At 40.9% G+C, this 21762-nt stretch overlaps 1 protein-coding gene across 2 annotated transcripts; it reads right to left on the minus strand.

Moving 5' to 3' along the window:
- Window positions 1-6741: 6741 nt before the first annotated feature.
- On the minus strand, window positions 6742-20516 carry GTF2A2 (general transcription factor IIA subunit 2). Of its 2 annotated transcripts, none has more exons than XM_037054013.1 (5): window positions 20378-20516; window positions 12225-12344; window positions 10676-10780; window positions 9658-9784; window positions 6742-7042 (listed from the first exon to the last, which is right to left on the minus strand). In XM_037054013.1, exons 2-5 carry the CDS (start codon window positions 12294-12296, stop codon window positions 7017-7019), a joined length of 330 nt encoding a protein of 109 aa, XP_036909908.1. In that variant the 5' UTR covers window positions 12297-12344; window positions 20378-20516; the 3' UTR covers window positions 6742-7016. The 2 variants fall into 2 exon arrangements, with proteins under 2 accessions (XP_036909908.1, XP_036909909.1); XM_037054014.1 differs by lacking the exon at window positions 20378-20516 and adding an exon at window positions 12649-14696.
- Between the last annotated feature and the right edge of the window lie 1246 nt (window positions 20517-21762).

Here is a 21762-nt window from a genome sequence, read left to right on the forward strand (position 1 = left end):
TAACTATTTCAGGGAAGGTCACCATATAATTTTTTTGTCCAAACTGGAACACATTTTAAGGGGAGGGGGGTGCATGGCTGCACTATTAAACTTACGTTGGAAAAGGAGAATAAACTAGGACTGTACAGCTGCCCCAGGAGGTCTGGTTATTTCACACTCAGGCCTCAGTTTGGGTGGTGTGAATGAGGTTCCCATTGACAGCCATGATATGGTGGTTTCCTCATTTCTGATTATGGCTCGGTCAAATTTTGCTCTCATAACCAACTTAGTATGTAACTTATGCAACGACTTACACACAACTACTGTGCTCTGAGCAGTTGTACCTGTGTCTGACATGGTGCATTTTCTATTTATAAGCTAGTGACTGCTTTTTATGAGGCTGTATTCCTTTGGTAATGGGCATCGCCACCACCAACCTGCTTGCATCCTAACGTTGAGTCCTCTTCCCCGCACTCCCGGCCCCACCACGGAGATGACTGATGAGCAGTCAGGCTCAGCAGGGCCCCCGGGAGGCCTGGTCCCAGCCGTGGGGATCACAGGCTTCTCACTGCTGCTGTGGCAAGTGGGCAGAAAAGCTTTTGCAGAAGACACCTATTCTGAGAAAAGAACTCAGCTCTTTGGCCTCACAGTCAACTTCCTCTGCAAGTTTTCATGTGAAATAAATTATAATTTCTTATATAAATAAACTGTGAACTTGTTACTTTAGGGGAATACGTTGCTGAAATTTTCCAAGCATTGACATTTTTTTCTAGAAATACATTTATGTGAATAGGAAGTGCTCTTTATTGAATAAGGTCTTCATACCAAGAAGGGTCAAATTTTGTCCCAGCTGGGGTGACTCACAGAATTGAGTGCCATCCTGCAAACCAAAGTGTTGCTGGTTCGATTCCCAGTCAGGGCACACGCCTGGGTTGTGGGCCGGATTCCCAGTAGTGGGTGCATGGGAGGCAATCACACATGGATGTTTCTCCCCCTCTCCTTCTCCCTCTCTTCCCCCCTCTCTCTCTTCACTCACACAGACACACACACACACACACACACACAAAGAAGGGTCAAATTTCTGCCTCATTGTGTAGTTTACTTTAGAAATCATATGATTAAACCAACACACTAAATCGGCCCTGAGTCACATTTGTTTCTTTAACCTTTGTCTGGAAAGGAAAAATTGTGTAAATGAATCGAGCAATTATTCTCATATTACCTGTCAGGGTTTGAATTCCCTGTTTAGTTTTGCTTTGTGGGCTATTGGTAAGCATTGTTTTAATAACTATATTTTGATGTACACTCTGCCCATTATAATCTTTGTTCTCTTGAGGGAACTTTTTTTTTAAGCAAGGAAGAAAAGGGAGTTGATAATCTTGTTTGGGAACAGAAGACATAACATATTTGGGGAGATCACATATTTGCAGTAAAAATAGAAAGAGCCATTAAATCCATTGTCAAAGGGTTTTTCAGGCAGGCAAGGGGGATTTCCAAATGTATGAACGTACAGGGATGTGCAGGGAACTGAATGCAGCTCCTTGTGAGGTGGGCTGGTGAAGAGGAGCCTGGGAGGCGACCGGATGGCAGAAAACCGGGTGTTTGATGCTGTCAAGGAGTTTGAATTTTATCTGTAAGCAGTGAGGGTCTGTATAAGATATCTATAGTTAAACAGATTTTATTTATTGATTTTAGAGAGGAAGGGAGAGGGAGAGAGAGAGAGAAACACACATGAATTTTGTTCTACTTTTTACACACTCATCAGTTGCTTCTTGTATGTGTCTGACTGGGGATCAAACCTACAACCTCGGGGTATCAGGACAATGCTCTAACCAACTGAGCCACCCAGCCAGGACTTTAGAAGATATTTTTAAAAGAAACCTTCAATATACAAATCTTCAGTCAACCAAAGGTAGAGAGAATGAAACTTTGTGCCCACCACCCAGCTTCAGTTATCAGGTGCTGCCCAATCTTGTTTTAGCTCTACTCTCACTAACTTTCCAAACCAAACCAGGCTATTTTGAAGTAAATCCCAAATGTCATATTATTGCATTCATTAATTCTGTGGTATCTTTCAACTAAGAGAGGTAATGAAATTTTATAGACACAACTAACTAAATCACATCTAAAATGGTACCAGTAATTCCTTAGTCATATGACAAAGAAGTTTTTTTAAAAAATATTTTATTTATTTATCTTTAGAGGGGAAGGGAAGGAGAGAGGGAGAGAAACATCAATGTACGGTTGCCTCCCATGCATCCCCCGCTGGGACCTGGCCTGCAACCCAGGCATGTGCCCTGACTGGGAATCGAACCGCGATCCTGTGGTTCGCAGGCCTGTGCTCAATCCACTGAGCTACACCAGCCAGGGTGACAAAGGAGTTTTACATTTCCCTCCCTGTGTCATGTCACAACTGTTCTGATTTAGTTATCTGAATCAGGACCTCCTGGGTTGATAGCCCTCTCAGAGTTCTGTTGATTATAGAGCCGCCACCGTTTTTGTTCTGTCAATTTATTTGTTGAGTAAGTGAGGTCTCTTTCCTCGACAGTGTCCCATGTTTGGGGTTGACAGGGTCCCAGTAGCACCATCTAAGTCAGTCCTTTGTCCCCGGTATTTCTTGTAAACTGTTCCGTAGATTTAGAAGCTTGATCAGGCTCGGGTTAGAGTTTTGTCCAGAATAGTTAGTATTTTATACTGTAGCACATCAGGAGGTGCACGGGGCTGCTTTCACCTTTAGTGAATGCTGCTGTGAATATGGGCGCACACAGACTTCTTCAAGTCTCTGCTATCAGTTCTTTCGGCTATATTCCAGAAACGGAATTGCTGAATCCTGCGGTAGGCTTTTTTAAATTTGTATTCCCACCAGCAGTGTACAAGGCTTCACTTCTCTCTGCACCCTCACCAACACTTACTTCTTTTCATAACAGCCATTCTAACCTGCTTCTTTATGTCATCTTTGGAAAAATGTTCAGACCCTCTGTCCGTATTTTTGTTTTTACTATTGAGTGGTACATACACATATGCTATGTAAGAGTTCTTTATATTTTGTATTACCGACCTCTTTTCAGATGCCTCCCAAGTAGCCCCCCCCCATTCCGTGGGCTGCCTTTGCTGTGCAGCTTTTCAGTTGGATGTAGTCTCACTTGTTTGGTTTTGCTTTGGTCGTCAAATTGAAAAATCATTGCTAAATCCGATGCGAGGGAGCTTACCCCATTTCCTTCGGGAGTTTCACGGTGTCAGGCCCGTGTTCGAGCCTTTAATCTGAGCTGAGGTAACTTTGTGTGTGGTGTGAGGCAGTGATGCTTTCACCCAGCCACGGCATGTCCGGTTTTCCCAGCACCGTTTTTTGAAGACTATCCTTCCCCCATTACATACTCTTGGCCTCTGTGTCATAAATTTGTCATAAATGGACCATGTATGTGTGGTCTGTGTTCTGTTCCATTAACCTATGTGTCTATCTTTATGTCAGTACAGTAAGGTTTCGATTACTATAGCTTTGTACATAGTTTGAACTTAGGAAATATGATGCCTCTGCTTTGTGCCTTCTTTTCTGAGTGCCTTGGCTATCTGGGGTCTTTTGTGGTTCACCTTGGGGCAGAACACAGAGCATGTTTCAGTCCTCAGTTCAGTCAAAGGGTCAGGGCTGTCCACACACCTCCAGAAATGGAAAAAACCCCCAGTTCTCTGCCCAGGGCCAAAAGAACCAGTTCTGAAGCCAGTTTCTCTTGTAACAGAACTTCAGGAAGTACACAATCGAAATAAGAGGACATTCAAAAGAAAATACTGTTGATAATCTTTCTGCAAAACACTCTTGATTACCTTTGCTGCATGTTGCCAAGTTCCTGTACCTCTTATGAGGTGAAACGCCTTGCTCCGACATGCAGGCAAAGCCTGCCTACCTCGGCGCTAGGAAAGGAAAAGGTTACTATGGCACATACAAATCAGCTGGGTGAACGTCCACCAGATTAGAGCGTGGTTTTAGAATGGACCCAAAAGGCAGGGGCTGCAAACCTTCTGTTTGCACTTTCACTTACCACCCATTTTATTAAGTCCAAATTTCATAACTGTGCTACAAAGTGCTTCCCCAGTTGAAATGTGTATATTTAAATATAGTTTTTAAACCTCAAAATTTTACTATTGGTAGCAGTTGACTTGTAAGTGATGGCAGCACACTTTATGACACTGTGACTTATGTTGGCCAAGAAACAAAAAGAGCTGAAGGTAGCTCACAGTAAACATGCCTAACAACATCCAGCCTGATACTAGACCCCCAAAGGCTATTTTTTTGCCCACTATTTGGGTATTAAAATAGCACTTAGTAATGTGTGTGGGAAGGACAGAAGCCCAACTTTTGCTTTAGTCCTGACAGTACACAAATCATGGATTTTCTCCTCTACACTCACAGGCAAGTAAGCTCCTCATCGCTGGGGCAGAGCCTGTGGCGGGCGGGAGAGCACAACCTGGTGTGAGCTCCTGCCGTCTCTCCTCTGTATCTCTCGTGCGTACTCAGTACCACGAGTGCCACTGTGGGAAGCTTACAACAGCAACACCACAACGCAGGTGTCAGCTGTAGGATGTGTTTACAAGTCATCCGAGCTGACGGGAGAAAATGTCAGGCCATGACTTCTGCGCTGCCCCCAGCAAAAAGCAGAGGTGGGGATGGCTGCCAGCCTAGGTCTGAGAGCTGGTGTGCCCTGATGGAATGCAGGGTAAACCCTAACAGTTTGTTACGTACCAGGTTTCTGGATGAGCACCGGAGTGAGTACTGGAACCAACCCCAATTCTTCTGCCCTTCGTTGTGCTTTTGCGTGTAGATAGTTCCTTTGTATGAGGTCAGCAGGAGGAAGATTCAAAACTTCAAAACTGGGTTTAAGTTCTGAACCAGGGGTGGGATTCTGATTCCGAAAGGGGAAGGCATGAGAAATGAAGGAGGCTGCAGAGCCAAAGACAAAGGAGAAACTCAGATCTGACTTAGGTCAAGCCAGGCAACAAGAAATTCCTCACCCAGGGTCAGCATGTTTCCTCCCCAGTTAAAAGATCGTGTACAGAATTTTAAATTCCCAAACAGGTATACCACTCCAGCCCTGTGTACGATTTCAGTGACTGCTAACAGGAAAAAAGTTTAAGTCCAACTTACTCCTTAAGAAAAACTTCTACAACCACTGTAACTTCAGAATCAACATACCTGTCTCCTAACCATGATGATAAAGTTCCAAAGTAAAAGACCTTGATTTTTGACTAATTGCAATTAAGAGAATCCTAATTATGTAACCGTTTGTAATTTGTAATTTAGGCAAACTTTCAATCACTAAATCTGTAAAAAGCTCTTTCAGGGTTGTTGTGAGGGTTATCTGGGAGAACACTTGTAAGACATACAGCCTTCGTCTCACCCAAATAAAGCAATGTCGGCTCTTACCGTAGTCTCATTTCTGTGCTAAGTGGATCATATTTGGACAGATTGTTTAAAAATAACTACTATATAACATGCTTCTGCAACTGAAAAAGGGAAACTGTATCTAATATAAAAACTTTTTAATAGGTTTATGAAAAGCTGTTTTGTGGAAGACTGCCGCCAGCTCCATTACTGCACGGCAGGATTCGGAAAGCGACTTCTGTCCCTGTGGCAGCCTCAGTGCACGGAGGGCTGGCAGAGCTGGGTCTCACAACAGGACGGGCAGTCAGGAGCCTCCTCTAGGTGGTAAACAGGGCCAGGTCCTTGTTAAGCACAGTGGTCTCAATTCACCTGCCAAGTCCCAGTTGCTCAGCTACCTTGTGCCTGGCGTTCTCCCTCCGATACTTCAGAAATGCCACGTTCTTCATTATATACTGAGATTGACAAACAAGGGCAGCTTTCCCCTTCAAGTACACAAGATAATGGCACACAGTAAGCCTTTTTATTAAAAGTCTGATAACTGACAAAATGTAGATGACTTAAAAACGTATAAAACTCCGTCAGTAACGGCCAGTTCTGGATATAATTTAAATGATGTGTGGGGACTATTTTATGTTTGAAAATAGTTTTTATTATTTTGTTTTGGCTATGGAAGCTATCTAAAGATTGTCTTTTCCTAATTCACTTGTAGTAACTGTTTTTTACACTGATGGTTACCTGGTTTTGTACTTTTATTTTTTTAAAGATATTTATTTTTAGAGGGAGGGGTAAGGAGGGAGAAAGGGAGAGAAACATCGATTGGCTGCCTCTCCCAGGCCCCCAACTGGGGACCTGGCCCCCAGCCCAGGCCAGTGCCCTGGCTGGAAGTCGAACCAGTGACCCTCTGGTTTGTGGGCAGGTGCTCAATCCATTGAGCCACACCAGCCAGGGCAGTTTTGTATTTTTAAAAAAGGGATTCTCTAAGTAAAATGCCAATCCAGAATGTGGTTTTACTCTTGTTGATGCTTTTATAATGTTACAATCGACAAAACTAACCTGACTTTACGGAAATGAATGCATTTTCTAATTTTCTTTGCAAGAAACATGATGCTCTTTCAAAATACTTATATATTTTCATATTGCTAGCTTAATAGCTCTACCAGTTATTACCCACATTGAGTTTTTTAAGATTTATTTATCTTTAGAGGGGAAGGGAAGGAGAGAGGGAGAGAAATATCAGTGTACGGTTGCCTCTCATGCGTCCCCCGCTGGGACCTGGCCTGCAACCTAGGCATGTAACCCAGGCATGTACCCTGACTGGGAATCGAACCGCAATCTTTTGGTTCTCAGGCCCACGCTCAATCCACTGAGTCACACCAGCCAGGGCCATATTGAGTTTTAAAACAAGTTTATTAGAAGAATGCTATTAGGAAGGCAATGATGTTTGATTTGTCATTAAAAAAAAGTTCTGTTTCTTCATGTTGTATAATCAAGCTGATGTAAGAGGCTACAGAGTTATAACCTTCTTTCTACTGGATTCTCTGGTAGTACAGCACAGTGTAGTCATTTCTGTAATGCTAGAATAAATAAAAAGTCTCTTCTAGGCTTCTCTTTAAAAAGTGATGAACGGTAACAGAAGACGACATACGAAAAACCATTGTGCTATTCATTCTGTAGTATTGGAGCCAGTATCTAGGAAACAGGAGAAAAAGAGTAAATTCAAGGAGAAATTTTATTTTATATTAATTTTAATAACATCTTAAAACAGGATCTAATGGTGGTGGTGGTGGTGGTGGTGGTGGTGTGAGGGGTGGGGAAGAAGACCGAAGCTGATCATGGAAACACCTTGAGGACTTTCCTCTTAAGGCAGAGGTCAAAACACAATGCTTAGTTCTCCGTGTTATGCTAGAGAAAAATCAAGTTATGCTACATTTGGTTTACATGATTGCTAACAACCTTATTTTTTTTCAGATTCTCTACTGTCCCCAAATTTTACACCACAAAGGCCATAATATATAATCAGAAGAGAATTGTACTTAATTCCTGGTGAGAAACAGATCAAAATTCTAGCCACTATCACTTTTTCTCTGCTATTCTATCAGGACTTTATTTCAGAAAGCTGACTTTTAGGAAAAATGCACTATTTCACAGTAGCTCCACATATATCTGATTCTGAGGAATGGTATTTTCTTAATTACTTAACCACTTATGTTTTAATTTTGGAAAAACTCTGTAAGATTGTATTCTTTTCTGCTGACACAGTGCATGGTACACAATCTAAGCTTCTCTGGAATACTCAACAATTGTTTCTTTGAAGATTACTACAGTGTGTTGTAAGTAGGGCAAGCTCCCGGGAAGCCCAGCAACAGGTAAGGCTGTTCTACTTTTTATCCACGAAAGTTTGAAAAAACAGATAACCTGTATCTCTAAGACCACCAGAAAGGAGCTCCTGTAAGTAAACCACATGTTTGGACTCTGACATTATTAAGTTTACTCAGCGGCCTTCTTGGCTGACTTTCTGGTTCTCAGCAATGTTTCCAGTGGTTTAAAATGACCCTCTACTAGTTTGTTTCCAGTGGTTTAAAATGACCCTCTACTAGTTTATCTGTGCTGTACAATATGGCAGCTGCTGGTAGCCACAGGGCAGCTATTCAAATTAATTCAAGTTAACTAATAAAATTCGATAAAAATTAAAGCATTACATTTGTTGGTTGCCCTAACACACTTCAAATGCTTACTAGCCTTACGTGGCTACTAGAAATTGCAGATGACAAACATTTCCCTCAGTACAAAAGTTTTACTGAACAGTACTGGCCTATATCATTAACTCACTTTGATAGGTCTAGGAGTTAAAGCCCAGAAATTAATGCCCAATCTAATAAAAACTCAAAAACCTAAAGGTTATAAAGATGCTATTGGCCTACATTATTAAAAAATATGAACAAAAGTATGCATTATTTGAACTATAGACATGTTACTTTGTGACTCAGTAAGTATAAAGTAACATTGTTCTTTGTTACACTGACCCCCTACCCCACCCCCACAATCAAACATGTTTGGTGACTATATTAAAAAGTCATATGCTTTTAAGATTCTTAGAAGGATCAGCTAACTGTCTGAAAGGTACAAGTCATTGTAACATTGTTGGTTTCAGAGGCTTTCTGACACCTGGAAGAGACTTTTCTTAAAAAGGGCTGAAGGTATAATTTCATGTAGCCATTAAAAAACAGGCTGAGGGGAAGAGTTCACAACATGTTTGATAATGGTGTATTTGCAAATGTGTATACATACATATATGTATCACTATAAAAATGACTAGGTTATATAATAAACCTTAAGATTTATTAATATTAATAATAAATCTTAAGATAACATAACATATGGATAACATATCTTTCATTTGAAAGATTTCATATATAACAATCTTAAGATTTATTATATATGTTATAAATTAAGAGTGATATGTTATCTTCAGATGTTGTTACAAAGGCTTTTCTTCTGTGTGCTTTTGTTGTCTCTACATTTTTTTTCAGTGATTACTTCTTTCCAAACCCGAAGTATACAGAAAACCCCCAACCCCGTAACCTGAGAAATGGAGGGCATTACTTTCTATGTTTCTCTTTCCCTTGCTTTTCAAAACTCCCCTCCCGGGACAGCGATAGTCTTCTCTATTTAATTTCAGGAACAGCTGCTTTAAGCACAAATGGGTCAGAGTACAAAAGAAAAGTTAAATATACGTTCAAAACAGAATTAGCAAAAAGGAACAGATCATGGAACAGAAAGCAGAGATGTGTGGTTTTGAAACATTTGAGGACCTGAACAAGTTCCTCGGTCTGTTGTGGAAAATACACCTGCACAGAGGCCATACTGGATTACAGGAATGGATACCCACTATCACAACTTTTTAAATATAAAATGTGTAGGTACTCAGCAACAGAGAAACCACAGGATAAATTGTCAAAACCAAACATTTCCTTAAAGAAAAAGGAGGCTGTGAAAAAGCCTGGAAACACCTCAAATTTGCAGCTAAAATCCACCCCCCGCCCCCACACAACTTCAACCCAAAAGCAGTCTACGTGTCAGAGGCCTGCCTGGGATCTGGAACTCAGAACCCGGCTGAGTCTGCGGCTCCACTGCCCTGGCTGTGCCCGATCTGCTCAGGCTCCAGCTGAGACACAAGCCAGAGGTCCCTCTGGGAGCGGATCACTGACCGTTCTCCACCTTCATTTCAGATGAAGGTTTTCTACAAACGCATAAAAACAAGATTTCAGTAACTCTGCTTTCACGGTAATCAGATGAACACTTACTTTTGCCATCACAGGCTACAATTTTCACTTTATCCACTTTAATAAGTTCTGTCACCTCTCTGAATTCAACATCATTCAATACGAAAGTCCACACGTTATCGCAGAATCTGTATGTATTTAGAGAGCCCTTTAAAACAAAATATTTAGACATAATATGAAAAGTGTCATTTTCCCTTACATTTTTCTCCAAAGCAATTTGAGACTCAGCCACCAAGTACATAATTCTTAAAATAGTAGGATTATTTGTTCCTTATTTTAAGATTTTCCTTAATTTTCATCGTAACAATTAAAAAAAAACTCTAGATAAATATGCTGGGAGAAGAGTTAAGTTTTTAGTTAGCAGACTATTTTTAGCACTGCAAGAGTCAAAAACTGCTTACCTGAAATCTGAGGAGAGCTGAATGGAAACTTGATTTTTTATTTCTTACTGCCCCCATGTGGTGAAATTATGAAAGTTTACTTGAATTTTTATGTAAACACTCTTTACAAAAAAATGTACTGTTGTGTACATGAATTCTCTGCAATAGTACAAAGCAGGCATCTCCTGAGACATTAATTTTAAGCCCGTGATTTAGCTCAGGTGGATTACTGTATTAGCCGCTAAGAATACACTACTGTTGTCCTGTGTGACCAGCATTCTTCTCACTAAAGGTTTTTTTGAGCAGCAGTTTGAAAACCATAACCTTATGGATTACTGTCACTTTAAAACCTGCAGATCATATTTCAGGTGTTTGAAATCTCAGTAATTCCTCAGGGAAGATAGCCAAACATACATAGACTGATCTGTGAAACAATGGAATATAAAAACCTAAAATAAACTCTAGATGTCACATGAAGTGGACATACTTAGTATCAAGGTACTTGTTAAAAGTATGATTTCATTATTACATATAAAACATTTTCCAAAATTTGACCGAGCCATGTCTTCCTTTCACGACTAATAACCATGCAAGGGCCTGGGGAACACAGCTGTAACACCCACTGGTGCAGGCCTCTCCGCTGAGGATGACGCACTTACCCTGAAGTTGACTCTGTTTCTGACCCTCTGAGCCAGTGCCGAATTTATAGCCTTATCAAACTGAAGAAGAACTTGAAGGGCAAGTTGGGGAGTGATCTGTTGAGACTAAGGAAAAGTGAAGGTCATAAATCAGCAAAGTACTAAAGACAAAATAAAAACACAAATTACAAAACATTTCACTGAGGCTAACTAGAGCCTCTAAACTAGCATCCCTTTGCCATTTTCCTTTGCCATAAATGACAATTAAGAAGCAAAGCATGATTTTGCTTGCATTATCTTGATACAACCTAACTGTGACAAGAAAACATGCAGTGATGTTACAATGCCTTGACAAAACTTGGACTATCATTCTTTTGCAGCATCTGGAATGAGGCATTCGTTAAATTAAAGAAACCGAGTTTCCTTTTTTTAAAATAAAGATTTTATTTATTTATCTTTGGAGGGGAGGGGAAGAGAAGGAAAGAGGGGGAGAAATATCAGTGTGTGGTTGCCTCTTGTGTGTCCCCTGCTGGGAACTGGCCTGCAACCCAGGCATGTGCCCTGACTGGGAATTGAACCTCGATTGTGTGGTTCGCAGGCCTGTGCTCAATCCACTGAGCTACACCAGCCAGGGCACCAAGTTTCTTTTAAATAAAAAACACAGGACCAATGATATATATATATATAATTTATTATTTATTTTTAGAGAGAGGGAAAGGGAGGGAGAAAATCATTCATCAATTGCCTCTCATATGTGCCCCAACTGGGGACTGAACCTGCAACCTAGGCACGTGTCACTCTCCGACTGCGAATCACTTTGTAGGACAATGCCCAACTCACTGATCCACAGTGGTCAGAAAGAACCAATAATATATTTTAAAAAGATCTAATAAATCTTACTGAAGCTCACTAAATAGATAAAAACAAGTGGAAATAATGTTCTTAGATGAGAGGTTCCTATAAAAATTCTCATAAAGGTGACATATAAATTCAAAATTCTAATTTAAATCTCAAAAGACTATTAAATTGTTCAGATTTATCTTAAAGCTACACAGAGCCCTGGCTGGACAGCCCGGCTGGTTGGAGGGTCATCCCCCACACCAACAGGTTGTGGGTTCAGGGCCATGCCTGGGTTGCAGTTTGATCCCTGGTTGGGGTGCACGTGGGAGGCAGCCAATTAATGTTTCTCTCTCTCTCCCCCCACCTTTCTTTTAATCATTGGGCACATCCTTGGATGAGGATTAAAAGAAAGAAAGAAAAAAAAACCCCACACAGAATATGTCTTTCTTATACACATGAGCAGCAGACCAATACTCTAATCTTTAACAAAAATCTTCAAAAATTCAGATGTGTCCACTGACTTCACTCAGTCAGCGTTCCATTTTATGCCCCATTGTTAGGATGGCATAGATGCACAGGAATTGGATATTATTAACCTCAATATGGATTTACTGGGCCAAACAGTCCAGGCCTCTAAGTCTAAAATAGTCATTTAACCTCTTTGTCTCAAATAAGGGATAGAAGAAGATTACAGATCCCTTTAAATTCAAATGTTGTTTTAGTCTGTTACCTGTATGAGCTCATCGAGGCTTTCCTGAAGACTGTTTCCCAAAGTGGTGTTTCTGTACAACTGATATGCCATGGCTTAGAGGGAGAAACTGTTTTCCTTATTCAGTCTTGCATTGATGTCCTAGAAATTTAATATAAAAAGTATTAAAAAAAGGAAACATTATAAATCATGTATGTAAAGTCTACTTTATATATTCTAATGTATACTATCAACTATTAGTGATTGCAAATTACTGTATTAATAATTTTAGAATTAGAAGGGTTAAAACTTTTTAAATTATGTATTCTCTGACATAGGCATTTGTACTCTTTAATATGAAGTATGAATATTATAATTATTAAAATGTACATCTGTACCATTTCTTTCAGAAGTCTGCCTTGTGACCTAGCCTAGAAGTCACCACGTGCTGTTCCTGTCTACTTACTGTCAAGTCGTGGGTTCGGATAACCTTCCACCAAAACCTGCATGCCTTCCCCTTCAGTTTCCTGTTCTCTTAGATCTGATATTTAAAGAGCACTTACAAAGGAGATACAAAACTGAGAGGTGGTGGTGGGAGGTAGATAAATATACCTCCTGACCCTAAAAATTACCCTAGGCAGGGTAACAGACATATACAAAAGTTAAACTGAAAACAGTAAGAACTGTGATAGAGGTAACTGTGTACTATGGAGGACTGTGGACTAAACGAGCTGGTTCACAAAAGCTTGAAGAATCAGACTAGTCTTTAGCCAAGCAAAGGAGGAAAGTCATCCCAGGATAAGAATAGAATGATTAAAGCCACAGAAGGATGAAATAATAGTTTGTGAAGAGAACTATGTAAGCTGCTCTGTATTATTAGGGTGTAGGTATGAACAGGGAGTGGTAGGAGATGAGTTCAAAAGCAACGGTGTGGACAGATCTGTTCTATCAGGAGAGCTGCAGGGTTTTACGGTGCATGTGATGAGAGCGACCAAAGCATTCTAGGCAGGAAAGCTCAGCCAAATTGGCAGTCGCGTGACAAACATACTTGAGTGCAAGATTCGAAAGAGAAGAGGACTCCCAGAGAATGGCAGTAGTACAGATTCAACAAATATTCATTGAGGTTCCATGGCCTGTCAGGTAAAGATCCCGCACCTCTTGGTGTATTTTCAGTTAAGAAACGGACAGGAGGAGATAGAATCGAGGAGTAACCATCAGGCGAACCTCAGCAAAGAGGGTCTGTTATCAGCCTTCACATTACACACTTTATGAACATTTCACACACTAGATCATTTCTGCCTTCTTGAAGCCTTTTGGTTTTTTGGACTTCATAGTCAGCTCTCTCCTCCCACTTCACCAGACACCACTACCATGCATTTTTCCTTTCCTTTTGCTGGGTCCTCCTCAGCAACTTAACTTCTGCCTATCTTAAGGCTTCTTCTGCCTCTTCTATATGCTTTACTCCTAGTTACCTAAACCAGGCTTATGGCTTTAAATGCTGACTGTCTGCTGATGACTCTCAAATTTATTTCCAGTCCGGACTTTTCCCTTGTTGTTGCCACATACAATAAAATTGCCTATGTGAGACTGGATGAAATGATCAAGTTGGTGGCTTTAATTAAATCTGTCAAAACCAAATTCCTGATTCTACCTCTCCAAACACCTCCTGCCCTCAGTGTGACCACGTCAGTAAACAGTACATCTAGTCTTCCAGTAAGACAGCTCCAAAATCTTAACTTCTCACTCTGCATCCAATCTGTCAGCCAATCCTTCCAGCATTTCCTTCTAAATATAGCCAGAACCAGACGAATATCCCTGCCAGCCCCATAACCTTGTTCTTCTTTGCAGCAAAACTTGTAAGAGTCGTCTGTATTTTCTCTCATTTCTTTTCTCCCATTTGCTCTTAAATTCACCCCTCACAGGCTTTTGCCCCCAGACTCAAATGAAAGAGAAGAGGGACACCAATGGCATTGCTAAAGCTGATCCCCATCTCGGTCGGCCTGCACCAGACTTAAGCATTTGACACAGAGATTATTCCCTTCTTTGATAAAGGATCTTGGCCTGACTCCTGGGAATCCATCCTTTTTGGTCTGTTCGTTCTCGTAAGCTCACTGGTTCATCCTTCTCAATATTGTTTGTTGGTTGATTCTCTTCTCCTTGAACTCAGTGTCAGAAGACACCATCATTGGTTATCTGCTGCTTTCTGTCTACGCACATTCCTTAGTGGAAAGTCAGTCTCATGGCTTTAAGTTCTACTGCTGATGATCCCCAAATTCACATACTAGCACACATCTCTCCCCTGAATTTACTCCTGGATCCGACTGCCTACTCAACACCTCTCCTTGTCTTTCCTGTCTCAGGTGCTATAACTCCGTACTTCTATGGGTTCAGGCAAAAACCTCTGAAGTACCTTATCCTCCTCCCCCAAACTTACCTGCACATCCACTTCCTAGCCAATCCTGTAAACTCTACCTTCAAAATGCATCCAAACATCTCTCACAGTTTCCACTGTTACCACCCTGGCCTGTGCCATTATCAGCTATCATTTAAAAAAAGTGATTTTTACTTATTTTTAGAGAGAGGAGAGGGGATGGAGAAACATTGATTGATTGTCTCTCACACATGCCCCAACCAGGGCCCTGGCCCCGATACCCAGACACGTGCCCTGACTGGGAATTGAACCAGGGACCTTCCACTTAGTGGGACGACGCCTAACCAACTGAGTCACACTGATCAGGGCCATTATCAGCTGTCATTTGGATTACTGAAATAGCTTCCTAACTCGTTCCCCTGCTTCCAGGATTGCCCCTACACTTGAATCCCAGACTCAGCAGCCAGGTGATATATCTTTTTAAAAGATTTTATTTATTTATTTTAGAGAGGGAATGGGAGGGAGAGAGGTAGAGAAACATCAGTGTGTAGTTGCCTCTCATGGTCCCCTACTGGGGACCTGGCCCACGACCGAGGCACATGCCCTGACTGGGAATGGAATGGGTGACCTTTTGGTTTGCAGGCTGGCATTCAATCCACTGAGCCACACTAGCCAGGGCAAAGACTTAGGTCGGTTTTTAAAAAAGATTTTATTTATTTATCTTTAGAAAGGAAGAGAAGGAGAGAAATACCAATGTATGGTTGCCTGTCATGAATCCCCTGCTGGGAACTGGCCTGCAACCCAGGCATGTGCCCTGACTGGGAATTGAACCTCAGGCCCGAGCTCAATCCACTGAGCTACACCAGCCAGGGCTAGGTCAGTTTTTAAAAAAAAAAAAGATTTTACTTATTTATTCTTAGATAGAGGGAAGGGAGGAGAAAGAATGGGAAACATTGATCAGTTGCCTCTCTCAAGTGCCCTGACTGAAAATTGAACCTGTGACCCTTTGCTTTGTGGGACAACACCCAACCAACTGACCTACACTGGTCAGGGCTGTTTCTTAAAACACAGGTTAGATCATACCTCTTCTCTGCTCAAAACCTCCAATGGCTTCCATTTCACTAGTCCTTACAATAATATGGCCACCTATTAGTTCTCCCTGTTCTTGCCCTTCTCCAGATCCTCTGGCTTCCTTGCACTTAGACCATGACAGACATGTTCCACCCTTTGTAGAGGCTGTTCTTTCTACCTGGAGCACTGATCCCCTAGATGTCCCTCGTAATTCCTTCAAGCATAGCATGTATTTAGGGAGGCAACTGTCATATTTAAAAAACAACTCCCACCCCCACTCTGGAACTTCCCAGCCCCCCACTCCTGCCATGTTTTTTGATGGCACCATCCCCTTCAAATATATGCAATTTACTTATGTTTACTGTGTGTATCCTCCAAAAGAATATAAATTCCCTCAGGGCAGGGACCTTTGTCTATTTTGTTCACTGAAGTAAACTAGGCATCTAGAACAGCGACTTTCAACCAGGGTGCTACATGCAATAGCTGACTATTTAGTTAGGGGCAGTCTTTTCCCTTAGAGTGTCAAATAAAAAAATGACAAGAGCCAACACAACAGTAGCCGTCTGGTGTGAATGAATAAAAATTACACCTATTTTTTTGGTGTGCCGCAGAATTTTAGTAATCTGTCACAAGATGAAAAAGGCTGAAAATTGCTACCACAGACCAATAAAATGGAATAGAGAGCTCAGTAATAAACCCACATCTATATGGCCAGTTAATGTATGACACGAAAGAAAATAATTGAGTTGGCCAAAAAGTTCATTTGTTTTTTTCTGTAAGATGGCTCTAGTAGCGCCCAGTTGTCTTTAACTTCATTAGGAACAGTTTTGTTAGGACTGTATTGTTACAGATGTCATAGCAGCATGCATTAAAAATTAGCAAAATTGGCTAAATTTTGTGTAGCCATTTGAATATTGAAGATGGAAGAAAATAGGCAACATTTTCAGCATTCTTTATTATTTCAAGAAATGCAAAAATGCAACTGAAACACACACACACACAGGATTTGTACAGCATATGGAGAAGGTGCTGTGACTGATCGAATGTGTCAAAAGTGGTCTGTGAAGTTTTGTGCGGGACATTTCTTGCAGAATGATGCTCCTCAGTCTGACAGACCAGCTGACATGGATGATGATCAAATCAAGACACTAACTGAGAACAATCAGCATTATACTACTTGGGAGACAGCTGACATACTCAAAATATCCAAATCAATAAAGTTATTGGTGAAAATTAAAAATGTATTTTTCATTTTATGGAAATAACCAAATGGAGTTTTTGGCCAACCCAAGGCAATGGTGTAAAGACAATCTCTTCAATAAATGATGTTGAGAAAACTAAACAGATACATACAGAAGCATGAAACTGGATCACTATCTCATACCACATACAAGAATAAACTCACAATGAATTAAAGACTTAAATGTAAGACCTGAAAACATAAAACTCATAGAAGAAAACATAGGCAGTAAAGTCTTTGACATCACTCTTAACAGTATTTATTTTGGATGTGTCTCATTGTCAAGAGAAACAAAAGAATAAACTAATGGAACTACATCAACCTAAAGATTTTTTGCACAGCAAAGGAAACCATCTACAAAATGAAAAGACAACCAATGAAGGGGAGAAAATACTTGCCAATGATATATCAAAAAAGGGGTTAATTAATATCCCCCAAATATAAGAAACTCGTGCAACTTAACACCCCCAAACCAAACAATCCAACTAAAAAAAAAGGGCAGAGGACCTGAATAGATGTTTCTCCAAAGAGGACATGCAGGTAGACAACATCACGGACTATCACGGAAATACAAATTAAAACCACAATGAGGTATCATCTCGCACCTGTCAGAATGGCTATCATCAATAAATCAACAAACAAGTGTTGACAATGATGTGGAGAAAAGGGAATTCTCATGTACTAGCAAATTCTCGACCCTAGTAAATCGGTGCAGCCACTATGAAAAAGAGTATGGAGGTTCCTCAAAAAAATTAAATAGAAATACCATATGACCCAGCAATTCCACTTCTGGGTGCTTATTTAAAGAAACCCAAAACACCAATTTAAAAAGATTTATGCACTCTATGTTCACTTCAGCATTATTTATAATAGCCAAGATATGGAAACAACCTAAGTGTTCACTGATAGGTAAACGGTAAAGAAAATGTGGCACGCACATACAATGGAATATCATTCAGCCATAAAATAGAATGAAATCTTGCCACTTATGACAACATGATGGGCCTATAGGTATTATGCTAAGTGAAATAAGAGAAAAACACAGCATGTTTTCACTTATGTGTGAAATCCAATAAACATAATAAATGAACAAACAAAACAGAAACAGACTCATACAGAAGGCAGTGTTGTCAGATGGGAGGCAGGTTAGAGGACTGGGTGAGAAAAGTGAGAGGATGAAGATGTACACACTGCCAGTCACAAACACGGGGAGGTGTAAAGAACAGCATGGAGAATACAGTGAATAAGATTGTAATATCCACATACGGTGTCATATGGGTACCAGACTTATTGGGGTGACCAGCTTGTAAGTTACAAAAAATGTCTAACTGCTCTGTTGTAGAGCTGAAACTAATATACTACTGTCTATCAGCTGTAACTGAAAGAAAATTATAAAAGCAACCTTAAAGAAGAAGAGCTGGAGGCATCAAGCTTCCTGATCTATATTATAAATATATTATCATCAAAATGGTATGGTATTGGCATAAAAAGACATTATGGCATATTTCTAGTCACAAAAACATCACCACACTTCTAAATAAAGACCCAAAACATTTCTAAAATTAAACACTGAAATAAATGTGAGCCACACAGACATTTAAGAAAGAGTACTAAAAATAAGTAAGGTCATTATTTTCTAACCTGCTCACTCCGAGGAGTCATGGGTGGATAGAGCCTACCCCAGAAGCTTGGGGTGTGAGGTAGGAACCAACCCTGGACAGGCCTTGTGTCTGTTGTAGGGTGCACTCACGCGTACTCACACTCTGATGGGACAATGCAGACACATCCATTCACCTCACATGCACATCTCTGGGGTGTGAGAGGAAACCAGGGCACTTGGGGAAACCCATGCAGACATGGGAAGAACATGTAAAGCATACACACAGTGACCCTACCCCAGAATCATTTTTTCTCATCAACATTATAACCAAACGATGTTATCTGAGGCCCTGCAGTATACTCAATGGAATACTTATTATGCTGCCATAAAACAAAAATACATCCTTGTCATTTGTGACAACGTGGATGGACCTTGAGGGCATTACGCTAAGTGAAATAAGTCAGAGACTAATATTATATATTACTTACATGTGGAATCTAAAAAACAAAACAGGGTGCACACATATAGAACAGACTGGTGGTTGGGTAGGGGGACAAGGGGTGGTGTCAAAAGGTACAAACTTCTACTTATAAAATAGGTCCTGATGATATAACATGTACAGTGATTTTCAACCTTTTTCATGTCATGGCATACAAACAAAATTCTGCAGCACACCAAAAAATATATTTCTTGCTCATCTAACAAAAAAGTAGGTATACTTTTGATTCATTCACACTGGATAGCTACTGTTATCTTTTTCTTTGACAATCTAAGGGAAAAGAAGTCAGTATCCCTGACTAAATAAGTACTGCCTGTTTCTGTTTTTTTTTTTTATAAATATTTTATTTATTTTTAGAGAGGAGGGAAGAGAAGGAAAAAGAGAAGGAGAGAAATATTATGTGTGAGAGAGACATTGATCAGCTGCCTCTCACGCGCCCCCAACCCGGGACCTGGCCCCCAACCCAGGCATGTGCCAGGGCCAGAAATCAAACCTGCCACCTTTTGGTTCACCGGCGGGCACTCAATCCACCGAGCCACACCGGCCAGAACCGCATACAACCGCATAGTTAACAACCGCATAGTTGTTAACACTGTATTGCATATTTGAAAGTTGCTAAGAGTCGTTCTTAAGTCATCACACACTGTGGTGGGGATCATTTCACAATATATATTGTACCATATCGAATCATTATGTTGAAGCCAATATAATTTTATGTCCATTATATCTCAAAATCAGTAAAAATATAGCTGTTATTTAGACGTTTTTGTCTAAAAACGTCTAAAATTATTAGAGCAATAATTTTAGATCCTTAAAAACTCCTTGTGCAATGTTCAGATTTTTTAGATGCGTTACCAGCCACATAAATTAAGTACAGTTTCATTTTGCAGCTTAGAAAATTAAATCGGAAGGCTCCTCATTTGGAAGAAACTCAAAGTCCTAGTCCTTGGCCAAACCATCCAGTTAAATTCATTCTTCGGTCGTAGTTCGCATGAAGTTGGAAGGCGGACTTCAAGCGAAGCAGCACAACAATGAGACACTTAAGGAATAAGCTTCCCCAATATTCGGCATCCTCCTCCCCGTAACCCTGGATGCTTTAAGAAAATCACCTGGCTAAAACTCGGCGCGGTGCTGAGCGCAGGCCCTCCCCCTAGGAGGACGTTTCAGCAGGCACCCGATAGAGAACAAACCTTCCACAAAGAACACAGCCGTCTCCCGTCGCCTTCCTTCCGTTCCCTAGCCTACCCGGGTACCGGCCGCGGGGCCATTCCAGGACTTAAGTCGGTAAAGGCTCGACCCTCGGCCCCGGGAGGTAAGGGCCTCGCCCTCCACGCAGCCCTCGGAAAAGACCCAAACGACCGCGGCCCAGCAATGGGAACCGGGGCAGGGAGCGCGGATCCGGCTCAACCGGTACCTGTGGGGAAGGCGCTTCCCGCCGCGGAGTAGACAGAAGCAGCACGGCGAGGAGCCCAGCAGAAGGTGCCTACTTCCCTCACCACCTCGCCGGCAGCCGCAGAAACCACAGAACCTGGCCAACGACCCGGAAGTATTCGCAGAACCCGGAAATGGCGTCACAGCCGAGCGCAGGGAAAGGCCTTCCACCACCTGCACCCGCAGAGGACTCGTTTTGCCGTGGTGTGGTTGTGGGGAAAGCAGGGGTGTGGGGCCGCAGCTTTCAAGCCCTAGACTTGCGGGCTGGTAATTTCCGAGTAATTCACTAGGTTTATTAAGTCGTTCGTAAGGGAACTGTAATCTCCACTGTAAGAAGCAGGATTAGGGAATGCAAGACAGTCACATTTTATGACTGAGGTGCGTTGAGGGTTAATATGTTGAAGATCTTGCAGTGCTCAATTGAAGCCAAATTCCGAAGAGTATAGCAAGTATTTACCATTCAAAATAGGGCTGCAGTTCATTTCGCCCAGCAAGCTTTTAGTGCATGATTCATTAAGAATTTTAATTTGTGAGAACTTTAATATTTGCTCCTAACACAATACTAAATATTTTCATATTTCAAGTTTACACAATCCCAAAAGCTATCCTGTGTATTATAACAGCAGCAGTAATGTGCCCAGCTGTTTGTCATTACGTGACTGAAGCGCGATTAAGGAGTAGATGCAAAACAAGTGCTACCTCTGAGAAGGTTTTGTAAAAGCTAAACAGCTTCCCATTTGTGCCATGTTTTCAGCTACTTATCGAACTGCTTTCATCATTGGGTTCCCCACTAACTAAAATAATTCTCAACTATGTAACATAAAGCTTGATTTTACTTAAGACAATGTTTAATGGGGAAACACTTTGTAAAACATGATTGTCTAATCACTATGCTGCACACCTAAGATTATAGCAAGTATTTAAAGAAATTCTTTTTCACTATAGAATCCCACTTGAGATGCATCTTATCGTTATTTATAAAAGATCTTCCTGGTTGGTGTTACTCAGTGGATTGAATGCCAGCCTGCCAATCAAAAGGTCGCTGGTTTGATTCCCAGTCAGAGCACATGCCTGGGTTGTGGGCCAGGGACCCAATAGGGGGTGTGTGAGAGGCAACCACACATTGATGTTTCTCTCCCTCTCCCTAAAAATACATAATATCTTTTTAAAAAAAGGCTTAAAGAATTTTAATAAAATCTGGGAATTTATTTAAAAAACAAAAACAAGATGTTAAAATTAAAAGGTGAACTCTTCACTCCTCTGCCAGATTATAAACAGAGAATCAAGAGTTAAGATCTATATTTGAAAGACAAGGTAACTCAGTGCAAAAACTCAGTAGCATAATGGAAGAAAAAAATGTGATAAAAT

This window comes from Sturnira hondurensis, unplaced genomic scaffold (genome assembly GCF_014824575.4).
Source record: "Sturnira hondurensis isolate 20B ecotype Veracruz unplaced genomic scaffold, ASM1482457v3 Scaffold0008196, whole genome shotgun sequence".
Classification (NCBI taxonomy): Eukaryota; Metazoa; Chordata; class Mammalia; order Chiroptera; family Phyllostomidae; genus Sturnira; species Sturnira hondurensis.

Bases quoted from the DNA above. Each gene is read 5' to 3' on its own strand.
- GTF2A2 (XM_037054013.1), bottom strand. From the start codon at position 12,296: ATGGCATATCAGTTGTACAGAAACACCACTTTGGGAAACAGTCTTCAG. The intron at 9,785-10,675 runs GTAAGTGCGTCA...TTTGTTTTAAAG, and splicing joins GAAACAGAGTCAACTTCAGG to GGCTCTCTAAATACATACAG. The intron at 7,043-9,657 runs GTAAGTGTTCAT...CCTGTTTCCTAG, and splicing joins TGTAGCCTGTGATGGCAAAA to ATACTGGCTCCAATACTACA.